Below are 20,891 nucleotides of genomic sequence, written 5' to 3' on the forward strand. Positions count from 1 at the left end.
GAGCCAATCAACTCGAATCTAATTTGAAAAGAATCGGTGATACGCGGTATTGTTTTTGTGAAACACTCGATTACAAATATAGACACCTTATTTTTAACAACGTCCGAAGGTAAATCGTAAGATTTTACTATTTTTCATCACCGAAAAAACATTCCTGTTGATTTTATCCGCGATCGTTGGTATATAATAAAAAAATCGATATGTTCGTTAAAACTCACGTTCAGGGTTTAAACATTTTTTGCAAATCAGATTTCATTAGATCTGCAGCTTTGACGGTCGTACTTTTTGAAATTTTTTTTTTTGCAACACATTTTTCAGCTTACTGTACATCTCGTAAACCCTGAAACTATTAGTTTAACGGTCAATTACCGAACCGAGTATAATTGATTTGGAACGATAAATTATCAACGGATTCATTGAATTTATTGTTCGCTCTTTCATCTGTTAGAAAACAGCCTTGAAATTTGCGCCAATGTTTAAATTATACTAACTTTATACAAAGGTATGTACAAACAATAGAAAGACAAAAAATTGATGGTAAATAATTCCTCGAAACTGCAGATTCTCGGTTAACAAATCACGACTTTGGTTCAAATGCAGACCCTGCGGCTCGCAGGGATTTGATTTTCGTATTTACATACCCTAATTGTGTCGGCTATGGGGGAAAAGGAAGTCTGAAAGGTTCTCTAATTATTGACCATTCGTTGAGGCAACCAGCATGCCGAGGGGTTCGAAAAATCGAGAGTAAATAATAAAATTTCGTAGCAAACATCAGACGGCGAAGGATATGTATGTATATATATATGTGTGTTTCCCTCGTTTCTTCGTCCCGCAAACATTTCAGAAAGTCACGTGTTTGTCCTTGTCGAAGATGCGGCTGCAGGGAGAGTATAATAAAGAAGAACGAGAGAATATATTACAAGACGACGAAAATAAAAAAAAAAGAAGAAGAAGAAGAACGCGGAGGGAAAAAACGCGGAGAAAAAGGTTTGTTTGACGATCTTTTCTCCGTTTGTTTTGTCCCTACGAAGTGTGATCGACACAATGGACCGAAAGGCAAAGGTCAGACAGTCGTCGGCACCGCCCGCCTTTTTACACAAGTACGACCTCACGTACCGACCAAGAACCAACCGCAAGAGAAGATGCGGTCCGGACCCGCATACGAGGAGGAGGAACAGACGCGGAGAAGACGCACACACGCGTCGAGATGCATCTAATACGTGGTCACAATGCCTTGACTTGCGACGAAGAGAAGAGAGGAGTCGGGACGTCGGTGTAAACGATACAGAAGAAGAGCGCACGCGACCCAAACTCGCAAATTCATCCATCTGCCCCTTGGCTGAACCTACAATCTTAAAACTGGGATCTACTTGGGAACAATATTCGTGAGGAACACGATGATGCGGTCATGGACTCGGATCTTAATTCAGAGTTGAGAATTGGATAGGCTTGCGACCCAATTCTTGGAATTCTTCGGCGAAGATGGAAAGCGGACCATTTTGGCGACCGTTAGGTGAAACTACTGATGTCGGGGTGGATCATAGACGCTTCAAAGAGTTCGCGGGGTGTCGAGTTAAATGGTGGGAAGATATCTTCGTAGATGTAAGGTGAGTGACACGTTTAGACCCAGTTACGGAGGATTTTATTTTGTAAATGTTATAAACTCAGGGCAAAAATTGTCAATCTCTCGATGATTAAAACCAATTGCCAGATGGTTAAACGACACATATTTATTTTTAGGTAGATTTAGAGCCAAGAATCAAACGGATACAAACAAAAAGGATAAATAATTGCAATTACACGTAGCGTAAACGATCGATGTTTCCGAAATGATTGACGTTTAGTTGCCGAGGTGTCCAGATTGAGCGCATAAATTCATTCCAGAGTCTTGGTACATTTAAGTAGGTGAATAGGACATAGGTCGTCCGATTCAATTTGGGTACATACCGAGTATACAAATTGGTGAATGGACATTGTAAGTGCATTACGAGAAGAGCGGGTCAACCTGCCAATTGACCATTGTCCATTTGCCCATACGGATTACACGTATGGATGCCTGGGCGATGTAGATAAAACGCGGAGTGTAGGTACATGTGCATTGCGTTATACGAGAGTATAAAGAGTCGCGACGATACCACCAAGTGCCATTATAAATCGAGTGCTTCAGCATCTGCCGCGTATCGTCAGGTCCTTCTCAGCTCATTGCTCGCATGATAGAGAGAAAGAGCGTTATGATACTTCTGGAGGACTGTTACGTGTCTCTCAGGCAATTGTTCCAGGACGCTGGCTAATGAAGACGGTTCACCACCGGTCTCTTGGACCGTGACCAGCAAATATTTAGCCTGACATGCAAAAAGTCGGATGATCGTGGTAAGAAAAAGTTTTCGGTAAGTAACTTGAAGACGGTCTCGAATCGATGGGTACGGTCGTGTTTAACTTAAATTCAATCCGTTATCCACGTTCGAGTAGGTATTCGATTCTGCCTTGATTTGTCCAATGAAACTTCACTGCGGAATAACGAGTTAATTACAATCTGAATCGAGCTGTTATTAACCCTCGGATAATTGTTTATCGCGTTTCAAGCTATAGTATAACAAGACACTGTTTACGTTGATGAAAGTTTCCAGTTCCATTGGACGGAGAGCAAAGTTGATGATAGTTCATCGTTATGCGAGTGTGTCTTCTCTATCTCTCTCTCTCTCTCTCTCTCTCTCTCTCTCGGTCTCGCTTTAAATACGATGACTCTCTTTCCGTGTCTTTCGTCCCGAGTGTTTCAAGTTGACGACCGTCGAGGGGAGTGGAGTAAATAAGGGCCGAATCCAGAGCATTCAAAGTGGTGAGCTACGCCAACTTGGAAGGCAAGCCAACGGCCGTAGTGGGGTGCGCACCGAACGACTCTTTGCTTGGACTTTCGTTGGTGTTCGAGGCCCCCAGAGCGGAGGCAAACTAGCCAGTTGCTCGCTTGTGCGCGCACCCGCAACTTGCTCGAGTCGGAGTAGATATTAAAGGTTCATCGCCTTGACCCACGTTGCCCAGATCTGAAAGAACCGAGCTTGTTTGTCGAAGAAGAGTAAACGCGAACGAAGAGGAACCAACGAAGAGGAACGAAATTGTCCTGGATTCAAATCGCACTACCAAAAGTCAAGTGTCTCGTCGTGCGCGTTACCCGAAGAAGAATCGCAACCTTGCGAAGACGTTGGATACGGACAAGTAGATAAAAAATGTTGGACGACGCACGAATTTGGAAAATTTAGTGTTCTTTGACCTGTGTTTGTGTCTGTGTCGTTCTGTGATAGTTGAACGAATTTCGACTACTGCTGCAACTTTCTTTTTTTTTTTTTTTTTTTTTTTCTTTTGCTTTTCACAATCGATCCGAGGAACAAAAGGACTAGAAAAATGAATCTGAGGATATAGAGAGCTGCAGGTTGAAGGCATCCTTATGTACATGAACGCCTAGTCACGTGTACGTATTATGCAGGGGGTGAACGAAAGCGGGTGATATTATGGTAGGGCTGCGGATATGCGTTTTGATCAGGCTCTGGGCCCTGATTCCTGGACTAGTGGGACTCCTTCCGGAGGACTTCGACGTCGGAAGCCCCACGAGCTTTGAACAGGATTGCATCGCCTGGTGTCGCGATCTCGACGTCAACCAGGTGGGTATAGAAATAGAAACAAGAGAAAAAAAAAAAAAAAAAACAACTCGGTTCTTCGTAAGATTTATCGATTGTACTTGAAGATTCTTCGCCGACAAGTTCGCCTCACTTTATTGAACGGGATTTTCAGCCGATCCTCTCTTTCCGCGACTGTTTTTTCCTACCTCTCTTACAGATTCTTTGGAACGAAAAGTCAACCAGAGAAAAACGTTCCCCGTTGATTATTTTTGATTTTTTACTAATTATAAGCGGATCGTTAATTTCTAAATAGTAATTGACAACGAGGTTTTGTTACATCTCGCTTATACGTGGGATAATCGAAGTATTTCACAAGGTGAACCGTTTGGAAAAATTTAACGCATTTCTTATCACCGCAAACGAGTCGCGATTTATCGAACGTTGCATTTAAGAAGACCTTCGGTTATGCGATAGAAACGATTAGTGAAAAATTAAATAACTGCAAATATGTATACATATATTATAATGGTAAAAGTTACAAACGAGGAAAACAATGTTGAATAAATCAGATATTATGAATAATAATTATTGATTTGCAGAAAGGTACAGATCGAATATAACAAGAACAACGTAATATCATACGACCTCAATACTTTCGATATAATTATAAATAATATTTTATACGTATACTATTTCGAGATTAATTTTATTTCGGCGATTAAATTTTAATTAACGTTACAGCGGCAAATTTTTCAAAACTGTACGACTTATACATACATACATACATACATACATACATATGTGTGAATACAAGACCAAGAGTTGTACGAAATTCGTAAGCAAAAAGAAAAAAAAAAGAAAGAAAGTTATTCATTGCAATTTTGCACAAATCGACTGTAAATAGCACATTTTTTCTTCCAACGATAAGCGTTGCCGAATCGGTGGTAAAAATTGAAGGTAAAAAAAGTTTTGGTAAAAAAAAAAAAAAAATTCGACACGACGAACGTCGCGATACGAGCTCGATGTTTACAATTTTTTTCTTCCAAAGTGTTAATTAAAAAATAAAAACTCATCATATATATATATATATATATCGTACGTTATTTATATTACACTGCGATCCACGTTGGCAATCATCATCAATCTTCTCCCAATTAGAAGCGGTGATACGTTATATAATAATATTGTGTGTTTAATCAAAAACAAATTATTTTCTCATGTTAGGAATTATTTTATCTCTTGGTGGTACTTTTTTTTTTTTTTTTGTTTTTTTCTCTCTCTCTCATCTCTATTCTCCGATACGAAATTCGATTCTTTTCTTTCGCAGTTCGGTTCTTTTTTTTTTTTTTTTTTTTTTTCTTTTCTTCAAATTACGTCACAGTTTGTTAATTGTTAGAAAAAATTATGACACGAGAGACGGATAGAGAGAAGGATCGAAGCAATATCGTAAATTTCTCTGTTCAAATACATTATAAAGTTACGCGTTGAATCGAATATAAGAGATGAAAAATAAAATAAAAAAATAAAAAAAAAAAAAAAAATCGAGTGGAAAGAAAAGGAGAGAGAGAGAGAGGGAGAGAGGAAAATGGCCGTCTACGAAGGACGTATCAATTGAGTTGCTCTTCACTCTCCATCCCCCCCCCACTAACGACTACGACATGTAACGACGGTAGTATATATTCATTAATTAAGTTAAACCATAGACCACGGAACGGTGGCCTTAAGCTTAAGCTCCTCGTACATCTCGAGATCCGCGCAGCCTAATCGCAAAGAGATCGTACGAATGAATTTTCACACGGAAGACGCGAAAATGGCGCGAAATTTAACAAGCTTTGAATATTCGTCACGTAGGACGAGAAGGGAAATTTGTATCGTCGAACAATGAACGCTGGATAACGACAAACGAACGTGAAATAAAAACAAAAAAAAAAAAAACAACAAACCAATCAATTTTGCAAAAAGAGAAACCAAGCCGGTGCGTTAATTTGACGAAAAACGAATAGAAATAAATTAAAAAAAAACACACACGCGCGATCAATGACAGTTCACAGCCGTAAATCGAGTATTTTTAAAGATTAATGTCTCGGAGCTGAGTTGGTATAATAGATACGAAAAAAGATGAGGAGCAAAGGATTTGATGGGTTGTATGTGGGGGGAGGGATGTTTTTTTTTTTTTTTTCAACCGTACTCAATTAATCCTCCTCATCCTCAGCCTGTCGTTTTCTGTCCAAGGACTGTAATTATCGCGTCGATTGACGAGAGGCTTGGATTAAACGTTTCTCTCAATTTTTTGTATTGTTTTTTTTTTCTTTTTCTGTTTTTTTTTCTTTTTTCCTTTCGCTCGAGAACAGTAAATGATCAGAAAAACTTCCTTGCGAAGAGTAGGAGAGAGAGAGAGAGAGAGAGAGAGAGAGAGAGAGAGCGAGAGATATATAATCTGTCATCTGTCTGTGATTTCAAGCATTGTACACGGTGGAAAAAAGGGATTGAATCAATCTTGACGGGGGGTGTTTTTTTTTTTTGTTTTTCCAGTATTCGTTCAAAGCTTTCTTCTTCTTCTTTTTAATTGAAAAAAAATCGGTAGGCTTTGAAATATCGCGAGTTCTTTTTTTTTGTTTTTTTTTACACTTCTTCTTCTTTCTCACCCTCGCAATTAGTAACGCGAATCGATTTTTTCTCTTGCGTTTAATGTTGTGCGAATTTTTCTGCCCCTTTCATTATCACTACTGTGTACATACATTCAATTAATGAAGAATATTTGCTAAAACTGTTTTTGTATGTAAAATGAACGAATCTGAATCTGATTCGATCGACTTTGTACAGCCTAATTTTTATACCCTCGAATTCGATCGCTTGAAAAAACAATAAAAAAAAAAAAAAGGTCAAACTACTTGTGATGCTGTAATTCGAAAGAAGAAAAAAAAAGAAAACCGGAAACTTCCGTTGACCAGTTTTAATCGCATAAAGTTATTGTTGAGATCTTACAAACTATGGATTTGATGCAGTTTAAAAAAAAAATGTAGTTTTACGCAGTTTCTGTATTAAAGGCTATATATATATAAATATTATATAGTATATATAAATATATACAAAAATTTATTATTCATTTTGACCGAGATCGGAAGAACTTTTAGAGATAGAAGAGGAGACGAAAGTGAAAAAAAGAGAATGAAAAAAAAAGAAACGTGACCGTTACACTATACAAATGGGTTCAAGAGTCAAGTTATATACTACATTCGTGACGCATGTCTTCGCGGTTGTTATCAGTTGAAATGATTCCCTAAATATCTAAGACCATCGTAACCAGAATGGATAATGAAAAGGTTTTAATGCAGGGCGGTGTGTATGTTGTACCTACATTACACGTTGTACATTATAATTTATGGAATTCCTTATCTCCGCACGGTGCATTCGTGTATATTTTTACGGTATACATTATATACGAATGCACCATGCGGAGATAAGAAATTTCATAAATTATATGTAATAACGCGATAACGAGAAACATATTTATATTTATAACTGAGGCGCCTAAATTCATTCACACCCAGCCCCGTACGTTTGTAAGTGATCCGAGTGTTTTTCTTTTTTTTTGTTTTTTGTTTTTCTAATTGTAATTTTCATTTCATCGAAGTTGTACGTGATTTATGGGACTTGAAAACGATTCGTCGATGCAACGTCGTTGTTATATCGACGGGGAATGGCGTGAATAAATCATCTACACGGTATTGCGGTACATGTATGCATGTATAATGTGTGTGCGTGTGTGAATACTTCAGAGATGTGTAGAAAAACGTGGAACATCTATTGACAGTCGCAGCACGAGTAGGAAAATTCTTATCTTGTCAATGTTGGCCCGCTGAGTGACCTGCTCTAGTTGCGTAACAGATCATCCTTCACCCATTCCCGCGTTCAATGACGACGATCATCGACATTCACAGGCCAAAATGCAGAATTTTGTATCACCGTGAACGATTGAAAGATATGAAAATATGGGGGGGGGGGTTGAAGTTCCGAAAGGAATTAATTCTGCATCATTTTGTGGCGAAACATGAAGGAAAGAAATGAAACTTTGAAGAAACAACAAAGTTTCGAATGGTCGGAAACACGTTGGGTCAAAATTCCGAAAATTTAAGTTACGATTGAGCAAAGATACGGTAAGTAAATGTTCCGATGACGAAAAATTCTGAGAAATAAAGTTTCGATGGAGTAAAATTCGGAAAGTTGAAATGTAATCGGACGGTCAGAGTTTACTCGACGAGTGGGTGGAAAAATTGAGAATGTAAAAATATCGAAAATACCTAAAACAACGAAAGATCAAATTGGTGAAATTTCATCGAGCCAAATATTTGCACAAATGAAAATCTTGGATCATTCGGAATTTCGATGTTTCGGATTTTTTAATTTTCTCACTTTTGCTGTTTCGGAATTTTTACATGTCGCAGTTACGCCTTTTTGGCGTTTTGTCCTCTCGGAATTTTCATGTTTCGTAAAAGTTTCATTTCTTTACATCAAGTTTCGCCACCGAAAAATTCGGAATTTAACGTTTTCGAAATTTCTCAAATTCGGAATTCCAATCCTGTCCCAAAATACGAAAAAGTAAAGGACGTGGAGCACGTTATGAAGATTACAAATAAATCTTGTTTATCAATATTTTTTTTTGTCTCCCGAATTTAGGAAAATTATAAATACCAAAAAGAAATTCAGCGTAATGACAGTTTTTTTTTTTTTTTCTGCTTTCTGATATTCGTTAGGCTGAGAAACAAATGTTATTCGACTCGAAGAAATCAGCACGCGTTTATATTCCGCATACGAAAAATTGGACTAACTATCATTTCTTCCAATCGTGTAACAAGAAGTTACAATAGTAAATTTTCGAAATCGTAAAAATTTGAAAAATCCACCCTTGTCGAATAATATCTTACTTGATTTTTGAGCAAAATTGTCATCAAAACGGTCGACTTGTTTAAATATTAATTTCACGAATCGCGTATCAAAAATAACATCGACGAAAACGATTTATTTGTTCCCAGCCTCCGTTTTCTCGCGATAATAAAAATACTAATACACTTTTTCCTTTTTTCTGTTTTCTAATTACTACTCACTTAAACTGTTCTGTTAAAAATTAATTTTAAAAAACATGGTTTAAAAAAACAAACACGATAAAAGAAAAAAATCAAAGCAATTTCAAATACACGCGCGTATATAAGCTCCTCTGGACACACTGGGCACAATGGACTTCCGGCTGGGCCTCATATCCTGTTGCCTGAAACGGTGTGTAAAAAACATATGACATGTACAGGTGTGTATGTGTGTGTACGCGTGATAATTCGCGTCGTTTGAAGAATAAAATTACGTACACTGAGAAAAATTTCATTTGTGACAGTAACTATAGAAAAATTCAGTAAAACAGGTATCGTTAAAAAAAAAACTGTTTGAATATTGTTAGAATTACGAAAAAACGAGATGTATACCTACATACGGATAGTTGGTTTGAATTTTTTTATAAAAATATTCTAATTATCCATACACGTATCGCGTGATAGATCAATATTCGCGCGAGACTTGTAATAATTATAAACGCGAGATAAATGATGTTTAGTGTATAATACGAAAGGCCTGCGCGTTACTTATCGAGATAATAAATTCTTGAGATATTAAGACAAATTGCGATAATTGTATTAATATTCGCGGTCTAGGGAAAAGATGTCGCGTTAAACGCTTGTGATATAAAGTCGTTATATCTTTATAAGCAGAAGTCTGCGGTATTCTATTATCAAATTTTTATATGAGGTCAAAGGCGAGGAGAAACAAACCGAATAAAAGAGACAACGAGAAAAAGTTAAAACGTAATGTTTTGCCGGAATTATGTTTGTTACAATATTAAGTAGATATCATTTATATAAACTCTATCCTTACACTACACGCTCCATATATTATGTTCTCTACGATAACGCATTTTTTTTTTTAATCGTACTCTCGACTGTTTAATATTATTTCTGGTTGTACAAAATATGTCGTTTTAGACAACAGTTTGTAAAAAATCATACACAAACCACCTTTTCCTGAATATTTTAATTTTACGAATACTAAACGTGGGCTTATCTATACCAGTAATAAAATCAATAAAAAAAATGTTGATTTCCATACTAACCAGTCTTCAAATTAACAAAAGTGATAAGAGATGAAATTCGGTTTAATAATTCGCCAGTAAAAAGTTTCGAAATCGTGACGTATTATAGATAACGAAGCAAACGATAGTCGTGAAAATGTTTTTGTTTTTTGATTTCTTTTTTTCCTTTTCAACGTTTGGTTAATAAAGGTATATATATATATATATATATATATATACGAGACGTGCGAAGGCGAGGAATTGACCCAGTTGGTCAGTTTTTTTGGGAAGCCTGCGCACTTGAAGCCAAACAAACTGAACATCGGTTCGCTTGCTTCTCCAATTTATAATTTAAGCCGTACGTAGTAAACAAATCCTGGGAACGTACCGTACATAGTTGGGTGCAGCAACGGTTTGCTCATAAAGCAGCCCGCGGTCAGTTCGTTTGTTCGTTCGTTCGTATGACGTAATGCCAATTAAGGCCTCTCCGGTATCCACACAATAATTATTCATATACACACGCATGGCCGGGACCACGTGTGTTGGATCGAACTGGAGGAGAGGACGCGAAGTTCCATAAAGGAAAAAAAGGGGAGAGAGAGAGAGAGAGAGAAGAGTCAAATTCCCGGTGGTCCTGACGCCTCGAATCGTTATTCATCAATTCGACCATCGACTTCAGGGAATTCTACAACAATTCGTTATTGCTTACTTGGAATACGCGGTTACGATTCGTCAATATTGAAACTCATGTTTATGGTACGTGAAACTCTCGTAAACCGATGTAACTCTTTCCGAATGAAACGTGCCTGACCGGATGACAGTAAGGAGAAGTTCGAACCTTGTTACAGATCATTTCTCAATTGCAGCAATTATCAAAGGAAATCTATAACGATGGTTTTACAGAAATTAACTGTATTGATCATTCACCGAACAAGATCCGATTAAAAAGCTCGTGATACAATGAACTACAGAGATGATTATACCTTGTATCTACCTTCAATGTAAGCTCGGAGTTTAAATAGATGTTTAAAACAAGGAATTAATCACTTTTGTAATCTGGTGTACGTAGGTCATGTAATCGCTGTAATTTCTTGTAATCGTTTGTGATCTTTGCATTCTTTTTGTATTCGTCGTGATGTCTTCATAATTCTTGAAATTCTTGTAATATTTGTAATCGGCTGCAATCGTTTTGTAATCCTTGTAATCTCTTTGCAATCAGTGTAATCTTTTTGCAATCTTTGGGTAGTTCGTAATTTTAATCCTAACCTTTGCCGTTTCTGTAACCTTTGTAATTATTGTAATCTCTATGCAATCAGTGTAATCCTTTTGTAATCTTTGCAGTATTTTGGTAATCTTTATAATCCTTGCCGTCTCTGTAATCTTTGTGATTCTTGTAATCTCTTGATAATCATTCTAATCTGTATGCAATCAGTGTAATCCTTTTGTAATCTTTGCAGTATTTTGGTAATCTTTATAATCCTTGCCGTCTCTGTAATCTTTGTAATTCTTGTAATCTCTCGATAATCATTGTAATCTCTTTGCAATCCGTCCAATCTTCTCGTAACCTACGACCTAACTCTGAATTCTTTGTAATTCATGTAATCTCATTGTAACCCGTGTAATCTTTTTTCAATCTCTGTAGTCTTCTGGTAATCCTTGAAATGTTTGTAATCACGTGTACTCAATCTAATCCAAGTCTATGTACGCCACTTTTATAAACCGAGAATGAACTCCATGGCTTAAAAGCACGAAGAGTTCGACTATTACAACGTTCGATTACTGCAAGTAAATTAGTGGTTACGTAAACAAGTCACTTTAATGGAGCACCAACGCTGACGACCGGCGTAAAATTCATCCCCAAGTTGGGGAACCCCGAAACGGTTTCATCTTTCAAATCGATCCGTTATACATCCATCCAGCCAGATTGATTTGGTCACGGCTATCCAACGATGTCCCTCCCCTTCTCATTACCGAGAATTCTTTAGAAATTTGACCTCGGTCGAGTAGTTCCAACCGGGAACTGGTCGGCCGTCCAACCAAACGGGAGCCATGGTCCCTCTGGAAGAGTGTGTTCTACCAACACTACGAAACGTGTTGGCGAACGGTGAGGCGAAGTTTCGAGTTTGAGGTGAACGGTGTCGGGTTTTATCCGCGCCGCGTTTCTCCTCGTTTTCAGAGTCGCACGGTGTTGATTGCCCATCGGTGTATACCTACACCTTGCACCCACCAATCCCACCTCCTAAATTCACTCGGATGGAACACCGACTACTTTTTCTCCCCGTCCCTCGCTTTTCATATTCTTCTCCACAGTGCCTAAATATTTCAAGCTTCCAATGGAGTGAGAAACTAACATCTCGACACTTCTTCAACTATTGTAAGCTCTGGTTAGTCGTAGGTTAAATTTGTACAGTATACGATAAGTGACTTTTCCGCTCTCGAACCATCGGTGAATCCAAAAAAAAATGTTAGACAAATCAAAAAATGACGTATCAGAAGAAGGCAGGGGTTTTAAATTATAGTCCACGCAACTGCTCGGCGACAGAAAAGCCGTTGAAAATCAGGACAGCAGGAAGCGCCAATTTCACCGTTGTAAGTCCTCGGGTGAAATTGGCTCGAATCCTTCGCAGGGTACGGAAGAATTCCGAGTCCGTGCACCTTCACGTTCAACGTCCAAGTCGTCTATACCTGCTTCCGGAAGGGTGCAACAGTTGGTCGACGCGGCCAACCGTGACCAAGACGAAGACTGCGGCGAGTCGTTTAGTTGGGGTGGAACTAGGCGGGTGCAGATCAGGTGGGCGCGATTAGGGGATCACGATAGTCGCGTGTGTTGTGTCAGTGTCACGTAATATACCACGGAGAAAAATACACGTGCGATCACAATGTTTAACCCGTTACATATAAATTCCCGCAATAGGTACCCGAATGTATTTCGCTGAATGGTCGTTAGTTTTTTCTGCTTTAACATCATGAGAAGCCTTTCCAATTTCCTCCGCCGTGTCTTATATATTCTCTGACGTTACGGTCTGATCGAAAACGCAGGTGGATGTTATATTTTACCGTGTTTGTTTTTTTATTTTTTTTCTTCTTCTCTTTCTGAGACAGGAAGCTTAGGGTTTGTGTACGGTAATAATGACTCGAAGGTTCCGCAATCAGGTGCTATGGTACCTTGTGGAAATGATGCACCCGAATTTAATCCCGTAACGTATTATCGGACTGGTGGTTGAATCTTAAGTTTAGAAAGGTCTGTGATAAAATATAGTTTCTGGTCGATTGAGAATGAGTCAGGTCTGATTCATGTGAAATTTTTCAAACTCAGGTGAATACATTTTAATTCGCGATAGACATTGTGATTTGAATTCATGTAATCAGCCACCTGACTTCATTTGGAATATTTCAAATTGGCACATTGTGGTAATTAATGATAAGTGATCGTGTGAGATACTTATGAAGTATTTTCAAGCTTCAAGTATTTACAAGGCAGTCGAAATCTTTTGAAGTCATTTGAAATCATTCAAAGTCTGTTTAAAATCATTGAATCCATGGTTTATACTTTATAGTCACTCGAAGTCGTGTAACGCAAAGTGATACCATTGGAAATCATGACGTGAATTCATTAGAATCAAAACTTTTAAAAAATATTTCGAGTATCATATATATATACCCTCGGAAAGTAAAACAATACACGAGGTGAGAGCATTTTATTCTTCATGCTGAAAAATCACGAAAGCTGTATGACGTACATATTTTCACAGCTTCTATTATACGTCAGAGGGGAACTACGAAGCTTGCGGAGCATTGAAAACCTAAATTGAATCGCTTGGCGGTGGTTAAAAGAACGGTAAACTGTTGTATCCGGTTCAATTCTAACCCCCCCGGTAGCTGCGTCCATTCGTGCAATAAATCATCGAGTAAAAAGCTGTATAGAGAGTCGGTAAATGGTAGGTACGCATACGTATACATATACAATATTGACAAGGTAGATCGCGATGTAAATAATTTGTTTCTTAACGGCCAAATTTTTCGAGTAAATTGATGTAAAATTTTTGAGTCAACTTTCTTGGAAACAAAAAAGATTCGGTAAAATATTGTCCTACTATTCCAAAATCTCAACGATACTTGTAAAAATTCCCACCACATTGTATCACGCAAGTATCCGAGCATTATTGAAAAACATTGTTAATCAGACGTCATTGAACCGAAATGAAATGAGGATTTGTCACGTGGAAACTACAGGAATTTTTACCGGTAAATCTAATTTCTACAGTCCACCTGTGCGACCTGTGCAGTTAAACTCATTGTCCGTGAGCTTCCGGACACAGGTGTACTTCCGGCTTTGCAAGTATAACGAGGGCTGCAGGTTACACGCCCTCGGAATAGTTGCGTGAAGTGTGTAATGGAATGAAAATTGTACAACTGCAACACCCAGCTCGAAATTCCCCCAGTCAATTTTTGATCCGTAACCCAGGTATGGTAATTATTCGGGTATTTCTTGTTACACGTTTACACGGATTACGTTTAGGTATAATGCAGCCGTGTGCTTGAGTGCGTCCTACACGCACGTTGAATATGCATTGCGCGACTCTGTAATGGGTTTATTTGCTTCTACACTCACGATGTAAGGGTGGCAAGCGATGCGTGCGGCAGCAGCCCCGTTTCAGCATGAGAATTCCAGTTTACAACGGGCGAAATTTAAATATCAGGTTCCTGGGAACCGGTAATTTTCCAAATCATCGATATCCAGACTCAACGAACGATCAACGGTATCCTGACAAACGAATCCATATGCATCGATGACTTTTTTCAAATTTGATGCAAATCACACCAAGTATATACAAGTGTTAATCAGTTTTCATGTTTTTGGGGTTTCAGAGTCGAACTGACGAGGTCAACTCCGAAGTCGGATGTGGTGCCAATTGCAGATTGGATAAGGTAAGTCGATTCGCGCCTGCGCCGTTAACGTCACCTTTGGTTCGTTCCCTTCGTTTTTTCCTCCAGATGAATTCTTAGTCATTTATTCGACGCAAAAACTGGTCCGAATAAACGCGAGTCAAATTATTGCACGAGCTGTAAAATTGGAACCGGAGACAGTGAGGGAGGGCGAGACTGGGTGTCCGTTTCCTTTTCGTTGTTCTGACCACAGCGGGGAACAATAAAGTTTGAACTTCCGGTTCAGGATGGACGGAGGAGATCCCTACACCCTTCGACACGAAGATGAATATACGAGGGCCGCGAGTGAAACATGGCAGGGCAACAACAAATACGAGCGCGGTAGTGTAACAAGGGCTCGCTGCTTGCCGTGTGTGGAACAAAATGTAACGAATGAACGAATGCATGAATGAATCAAGGATCGTTGTGAACCCAGTGGATGAACATCCAGTATTAACTACGTAGGGCTGCTGGGTGCTCCACGTTTTAAATTGGAACGCGTGCAATACAAGTGCAGCCGGCAAAGCAGACGGTCTCGGCCTCATTAACGGATGTTGCCAAATTGACGTGCGACTTCGGGATGGCGATACAGGCTTAAATTGTGGAAACGAGACACCGGTGAAAGCCGATGTGTGGAAAATAAGAACCTCAGTTTTGTCGAACGTTTCGTAAAACTTGACCTCCAATTTTATCATCACTAGATCAGATTGGAACAAATCCACGACGCAATCTTCGGTACAGTTGTATTCATTGGTGCCTTAAGCTTCCGGCTAACTAATTGTTTTCGATCCGAAACAAAATGCGAGTTCGACTCTATATGAATTACGCGACAATGACTCCCAATCTCTTGTTGCCGATGTCAGAGATTGGGAGTCATTCTCACAGTACAGTGATATTCGTTAATGCCCAGACCTTCCGTCTAACTAATTGTTTTCGGTCCGAAACAAAGTGCGAGTTTGATTAAATACGAGGTTGTGTGACAATGACTCCCAATCTCTCACGTCGGTTGCATCGCCAGTCATCGTCACATAATTCGTATAGAATCAAACTCGCATTTTATTTCGTATTGAAAACAAGATAGCCGGAAGGTTAAGGCATTGACGAACGTTGCAGTATGTACGTACAGGAACCTGAGAAATCCAATTAGAGGCGTTGGCGTTTCCCAACGGAAATCATTTCGGCTTTAGATGAGGAGGAAAAAGTTTGAAAAGCCGGATACGTAGTCAGCAGTCCGTATCTCCACGACAACGACAATAACGACGAGGAAGAGGAGGAAGAGGAGGAGGAGGAGGAGGAGGAGGAGGAGGAGGATGAGGAGGTACGGGATGCAGACACGGTGTGCCTAGCGTGGTCGAATCACTTACGAGCCATCGGCAATAAGTAAATCAGGAAAATTGAGTGCCGGATTCATTGTGTCCAGGGGCACGCGATGTGTTTGTAGAACAACACTCGAACGTGACGCGCGAATGCGAATCAAGTGTGTCGTTATACGTTAGTCAAGGAAGTCCGGCCACGTGACTGTGCCGTTTTGCTACAACCCTCTGCGAATTCCGCAGTTGAAGCGCAACGCCATAGCCGCAACGCATTTTTTCTAAATTAACATGGAATTCCCGAGGGTCATTACACGCTCCTTGGGCTTCAGGAACGCTGGAACTCCACGAGGCGGACGGAGAATCCAGCACTGTTGTACTTTTGAAAAGCATGTATGCGGTAGCTGCGCTCGTAAATGGGAGAGAATAATACCAGGAGACTGTTGAACTGTGCCTGATGGAAGCTTACGGTTACACCATGTCACGGTGGGTGCTTTTTCCTTTCGTTTCACAAGTGGTTGCGATCCTTGAGCAGTGTGTATAAATTATGTGGAAACAGAGTCGAAATTGGTAGCTAAGACTTCAAGTGGCTCAAGGGTTTCTTACCCGTACACCGGAGAGCACTCGTCCAGAGGTTTGTATACGTGCCTGGTTCACTCTGCACCGCGATAGCGGACCACCCTCAAGAGACGCAACTTGGATTACACGGTCTGCAAAAACAAAAAGAAAAATATTTAATTTCAGCTGCACGGGACGTTTTTTGGTAAATATTATGTTTTCGAGTCTGCCGAATCCTAAAATCACTTCCATTTCCCGACATCACGTACGGTATTTTTGTAAAATACAAGGTGTTTGCATGAAAAAAACGTATAACGATAATGAAAAAACCACCATTTCATTGCAATGAACTAAACTTTGTATCTTACAACATTAAACGAACAATTTCTCTTTTATCTTTCTCTTTTCATTTGCGGTTGGCTTACTTTTCTCTCGCTATCTCACCTTTTGACGCAATTAGTGACGGTATATTCTCTTATGAATAATCACGGTGGCCTTTTTAGGGTTCACCGAAATCAATTTTTCACTACTTGATTGTACCGAACATTTGCTCCAGGGACATTAGTTATTTTAAGACATGTGATATTTTTACGGACAGATAATATTTCTCGAATAATCTTGACCGTGGTAAATGTATAATAAACGAACAATATTTATTACTAGTTGAAGTTAATTTAAGAAATTCATGTATAGCGACAAAATTTCTTGATCCCTACTTTCGATGATAAATCGTACTCTAATTTGAATATGTAGTATTTTTGTTATCTAAACTGTCTTGCGGATATCTCTTTCGGTATATTTTACACTACGTGCTTTAATTATCCGACATATATTTATCGTCATAAATTAATATATCTTGTTTCATATTATTCATCTTTTATTCTATTTGTTGGTGCGTTTTTCTTTTCTTTTCATTTTTTATTTTTTTCAGTCTAATCTCCAACAGAATTACCAACCATTTTCTATAAGTCTACAGTACAGTTAACAATTCTTATAGAGCATGAAAATCGGTGTCAAGAAGTATACATACTGATTCGGATTTCACATAGAAAGGAAAATTCACAAGGGTCTAAATTCTGATTAAATTCGCTTAATATCCGCGAAAATTAATTTCCACTCGTTCGCGGAGCGCAGAAGTAGGTAACTGATGTTAGAGAATCAAAGCGTTGCTATACTTTCAACAATCAATTTACTCAGTTTTGATTACCGATCCATCATATAATATTAGTAAACAACAAACTGAAATCTTTCAAAGACCGTGCAGCATAAAACTGCAGTGATATATAATTAATCACGGAGATTCTTCTTCCTCCTTTTACTCTCCTCCTTCTCTTCTGTTTCATAAAATTTATTGTCTGTAGCGTTAAAACTGTTACCACTTCATTACAACAATCATTATATACGATCTCGAAGCTGAATGCTATCAATATTTTGAAAGGATTTCAAGATTCGACACGATGATCATTGTACCTGACTTCAAAGCTGAATACGAATTCAAAGTGTTTTATAAGACTTAAAGGTGAATCCATACATCATACGACGTTAACCATAACTCCACGTGGACTCCAATCACTTTACATCGTAACAATAAAATGGTGCTGAGTAATCTGTACGGTAAAGTGCACCTGACTTCCAAATCGAACACTATCGATCTATCGATGTCTTGGAAGACTTTAAGGTTCATCTCAATCATTATACCTGACTTCAAAGCTGAATACTATCAGTGTCTTGGAAGACTTCAAAGTGAATCCACACAGAACACGACGTTAACCATGACTCCACGTGGACTCCAATCACTGTACATAGTAACAATAAAATGGTGTTGAGTAATCTGTACAGTAAAGTGCACCTGACTTCCAAATCGAACACTATCAGTGACTTGGAAGACTTGAACGTGACTCCATAAACGCTTTGACTTGCAACTGATTTCACGTGGACTCGATCGACGTTATACGATGACTTGAAAATGGTACCCATAATAATTGGTTGACCAGTGAAATTCAGCAGTGATGAAAGTTCATATGACCAAGCCATCAATGAGTATCCACAGATACCTATGCGTCCATGCATAATCGAGTCGAAACCATCGTGGGTGTATTTACTATTTAGGGTACACGTGGGCCGATCTGCGGATAAGTAGAGATTAACGCCGTAGATTTACCTACCGCCATGATGGACTCACACCACATATGCCCAGAACGCACAGACGGTGCAGGTTCGGAGTGTGAGTGAATGAAGCCGCGAACGAGAGCAAAGAGAGCTCGGATAAACCAAGTGAGGGGGAGAGAGAGAGAGAGAGAGAGAGAGTAAGAGATGGAGGGGAACAGAAGGGGGCGTAATGTGTGTCGAGGATTTAATGAGGAAGTGAGGAATTAGCGAGAGTACGCGGAGGCAGTGTACCTACACTGCTGCTGCAGAGACGGAGGGCCGTTCGAACCGTTCCGCCAACCCTCGAGAACTTCGCTGTGAGGGATGTCTAACTTTTGAGGGTCGTCATCGTTATCGGCTAGTCGCTCGGCACTAATTCGGTATCATCTACCAACTATCGTAATTCGTAAATAAACGTTGCGACGATCGAGACACGCCGTTCGACGCATCAATCAACACCGATCAACTGGGTGCATGCACTATAAATATAGGGGTACTGGAAAATGTCCTCGTTAAGTCAGAGGCTGGTTTTTGGCGCCATTTTATCACCGTATAACCCAAGTTTTTCATTTTAATGGAGGCAAATCGTAATTATCCGGGTTTTAGACTACTCGTGTCACGTATAAATTAACGAAACATAAGCCATAATATACCCGTTCCACTATCCATACGCCAATAAAGACGGACAACGGTCACCTGTAAGCCTGGTTGTATTAGTTTGATTTTTTTTTTCCACCAGATGACGCTGAGCAGAGTTACAATTCCAATAATTATACACGGGATTTTGGTTCGAAAATTCGAATAATTTCAAATATCGTGTATCGAAAACTGTATTTTTCCGCATGGCTGTGATGAAAATAAGTCCGTTTAAAAACTGCGTCACTTATTCGCTGTGAGGTCGAAAATACTTTATACAGTGACAAATCCTGCGTGGAAGAGAAAAATTTACTGTTTAAAAGAATCTGCGAATTACGCTGCAGAGACGACGAATATAATAAATACGTATATATAGCGGAGAATTGCACTGCCCAGGAAACGACTACTTGTCACGTCAATACGAATTAAGTTTTATGAATTTTTCTTCATTTTGTGAAAAATTATTTGGTCGCTTGGTTCTCTTCGTTGTTTCGACAATAGCGAACGCGAATTTGAAAGAATTTCGTTTGAAACACAGTAGAATTCAATTTTGTCTGTACGTAAGATTTAGCAATTAAGAGGTACATTATTCTAACCACACCAAATTTTCTGCAGTCAAATTTTCCGAAATCTCTCGGATTTCTCAATAGACTTCAAAATAAGTATTTTTCCCGAAATTTGCCGAAAGTACAAAATTTGTTCTATACCAACACGAATCCTAATATCGACCAATTCTGGCAAAACTAAAAATGTACAGTCACTTAGCGATGGCCATTAAGCTCGAATCGAAAATTGATTATTTTTGCTCATTCTTAATTAGTCACACGAAATTTTTGGCAACTTTTTGGTACTTTCGTTGAGCTTGAAAAAGAGTAGAAGATACTTTAGCGCATTTACCCTCGTTGGACGAACGTTTTCTTTTTTTTTTTTTCTAATTTATAACGGAAGTCACGCTTCGACGTGGCTACTTAGAAATGAAATTTTATAGTCGTATCATTGCCGCGCGTCAATTGCGTGCGCGGTGTCGACACGACGCGTGGTGCAGAAAAACCGGACGTGACGTGACGCGTGATCATGTACGTCGTTCAAGTCTCGTGCAGGGTCGGTATGAGGAAGGTCATCATCGGCCTTACCGACATAAGTTATCATCGAAATCGTGTCAATTATTAGCATTACACCCAAGAGATACGGGGCAGGGTTGAAGTTCCGAATTTGAAAAATTCCGCATTATTTGGTGGCGAAACTTTGAAGGAAAGTAACGAAACTTTGAAGAAACAACAGAGTTTCGAATGGTCGGAAACACGCCCGGTCAAAGTTCCGAAATGCAAGATTTCGAAAATTCAAGTTACGATTGAGCAAAGTTACGAAAAGTAAACGTTCCGATGGAGAAAAATTCTGAGAAATAAAGATTCGATGGAGCAAAATTTGGAAAATTAAAATTAACTCAGACAGCGTGGTTTACTCAACGAGAGGGTGGAAAATATGAGAAAAACCGAAAATCAAAGTGACAAAATTTTACCAAGCTACAAATTCAGGGAACTGAAAATCTAGGATCAACGATTTTTCAGATTTTTTAGTTTTTTTACTTTC

The 20,891-nt window shown here is 39.0% G+C and overlaps 1 protein-coding gene across 5 annotated transcripts in view; it reads left to right on the plus strand.

Moving 5' to 3' along the window:
* The first annotated feature begins 2,762 nt into the window (after positions 1–2,762).
* The window catches only part of LOC107220870 (proto-oncogene tyrosine-protein kinase ROS), a 37,970-nt gene continuing 19,841 nt past the window's right edge, over positions 2,763–20,891 (plus strand). For 3 of the 5 annotated variants that reach the window (XM_046744675.1, XM_015659636.2, XM_046744676.1), the window contains exons 1-2: positions 2,764–3,653; positions 14,593–14,652. In XM_046744675.1, coding sequence (XP_046600631.1) covers positions 3,504–3,653; positions 14,593–14,652 — 210 coding nt within the window. In that variant the 5' untranslated portion in view covers positions 2,764–3,503. Of the gene's footprint in view, positions 3,654–14,592; positions 14,653–20,891 lie in introns of all 5 variants that reach the window. The other 2 variants (XM_046744673.1, XM_046744674.1) reach the window with 1 other exon arrangement.

Source organism: Neodiprion lecontei, chromosome 7 (assembly GCF_021901455.1).
Source record: "Neodiprion lecontei isolate iyNeoLeco1 chromosome 7, iyNeoLeco1.1, whole genome shotgun sequence".
In the NCBI taxonomy this organism is placed as follows: domain Eukaryota; kingdom Metazoa; phylum Arthropoda; class Insecta; order Hymenoptera; family Diprionidae; genus Neodiprion; species Neodiprion lecontei.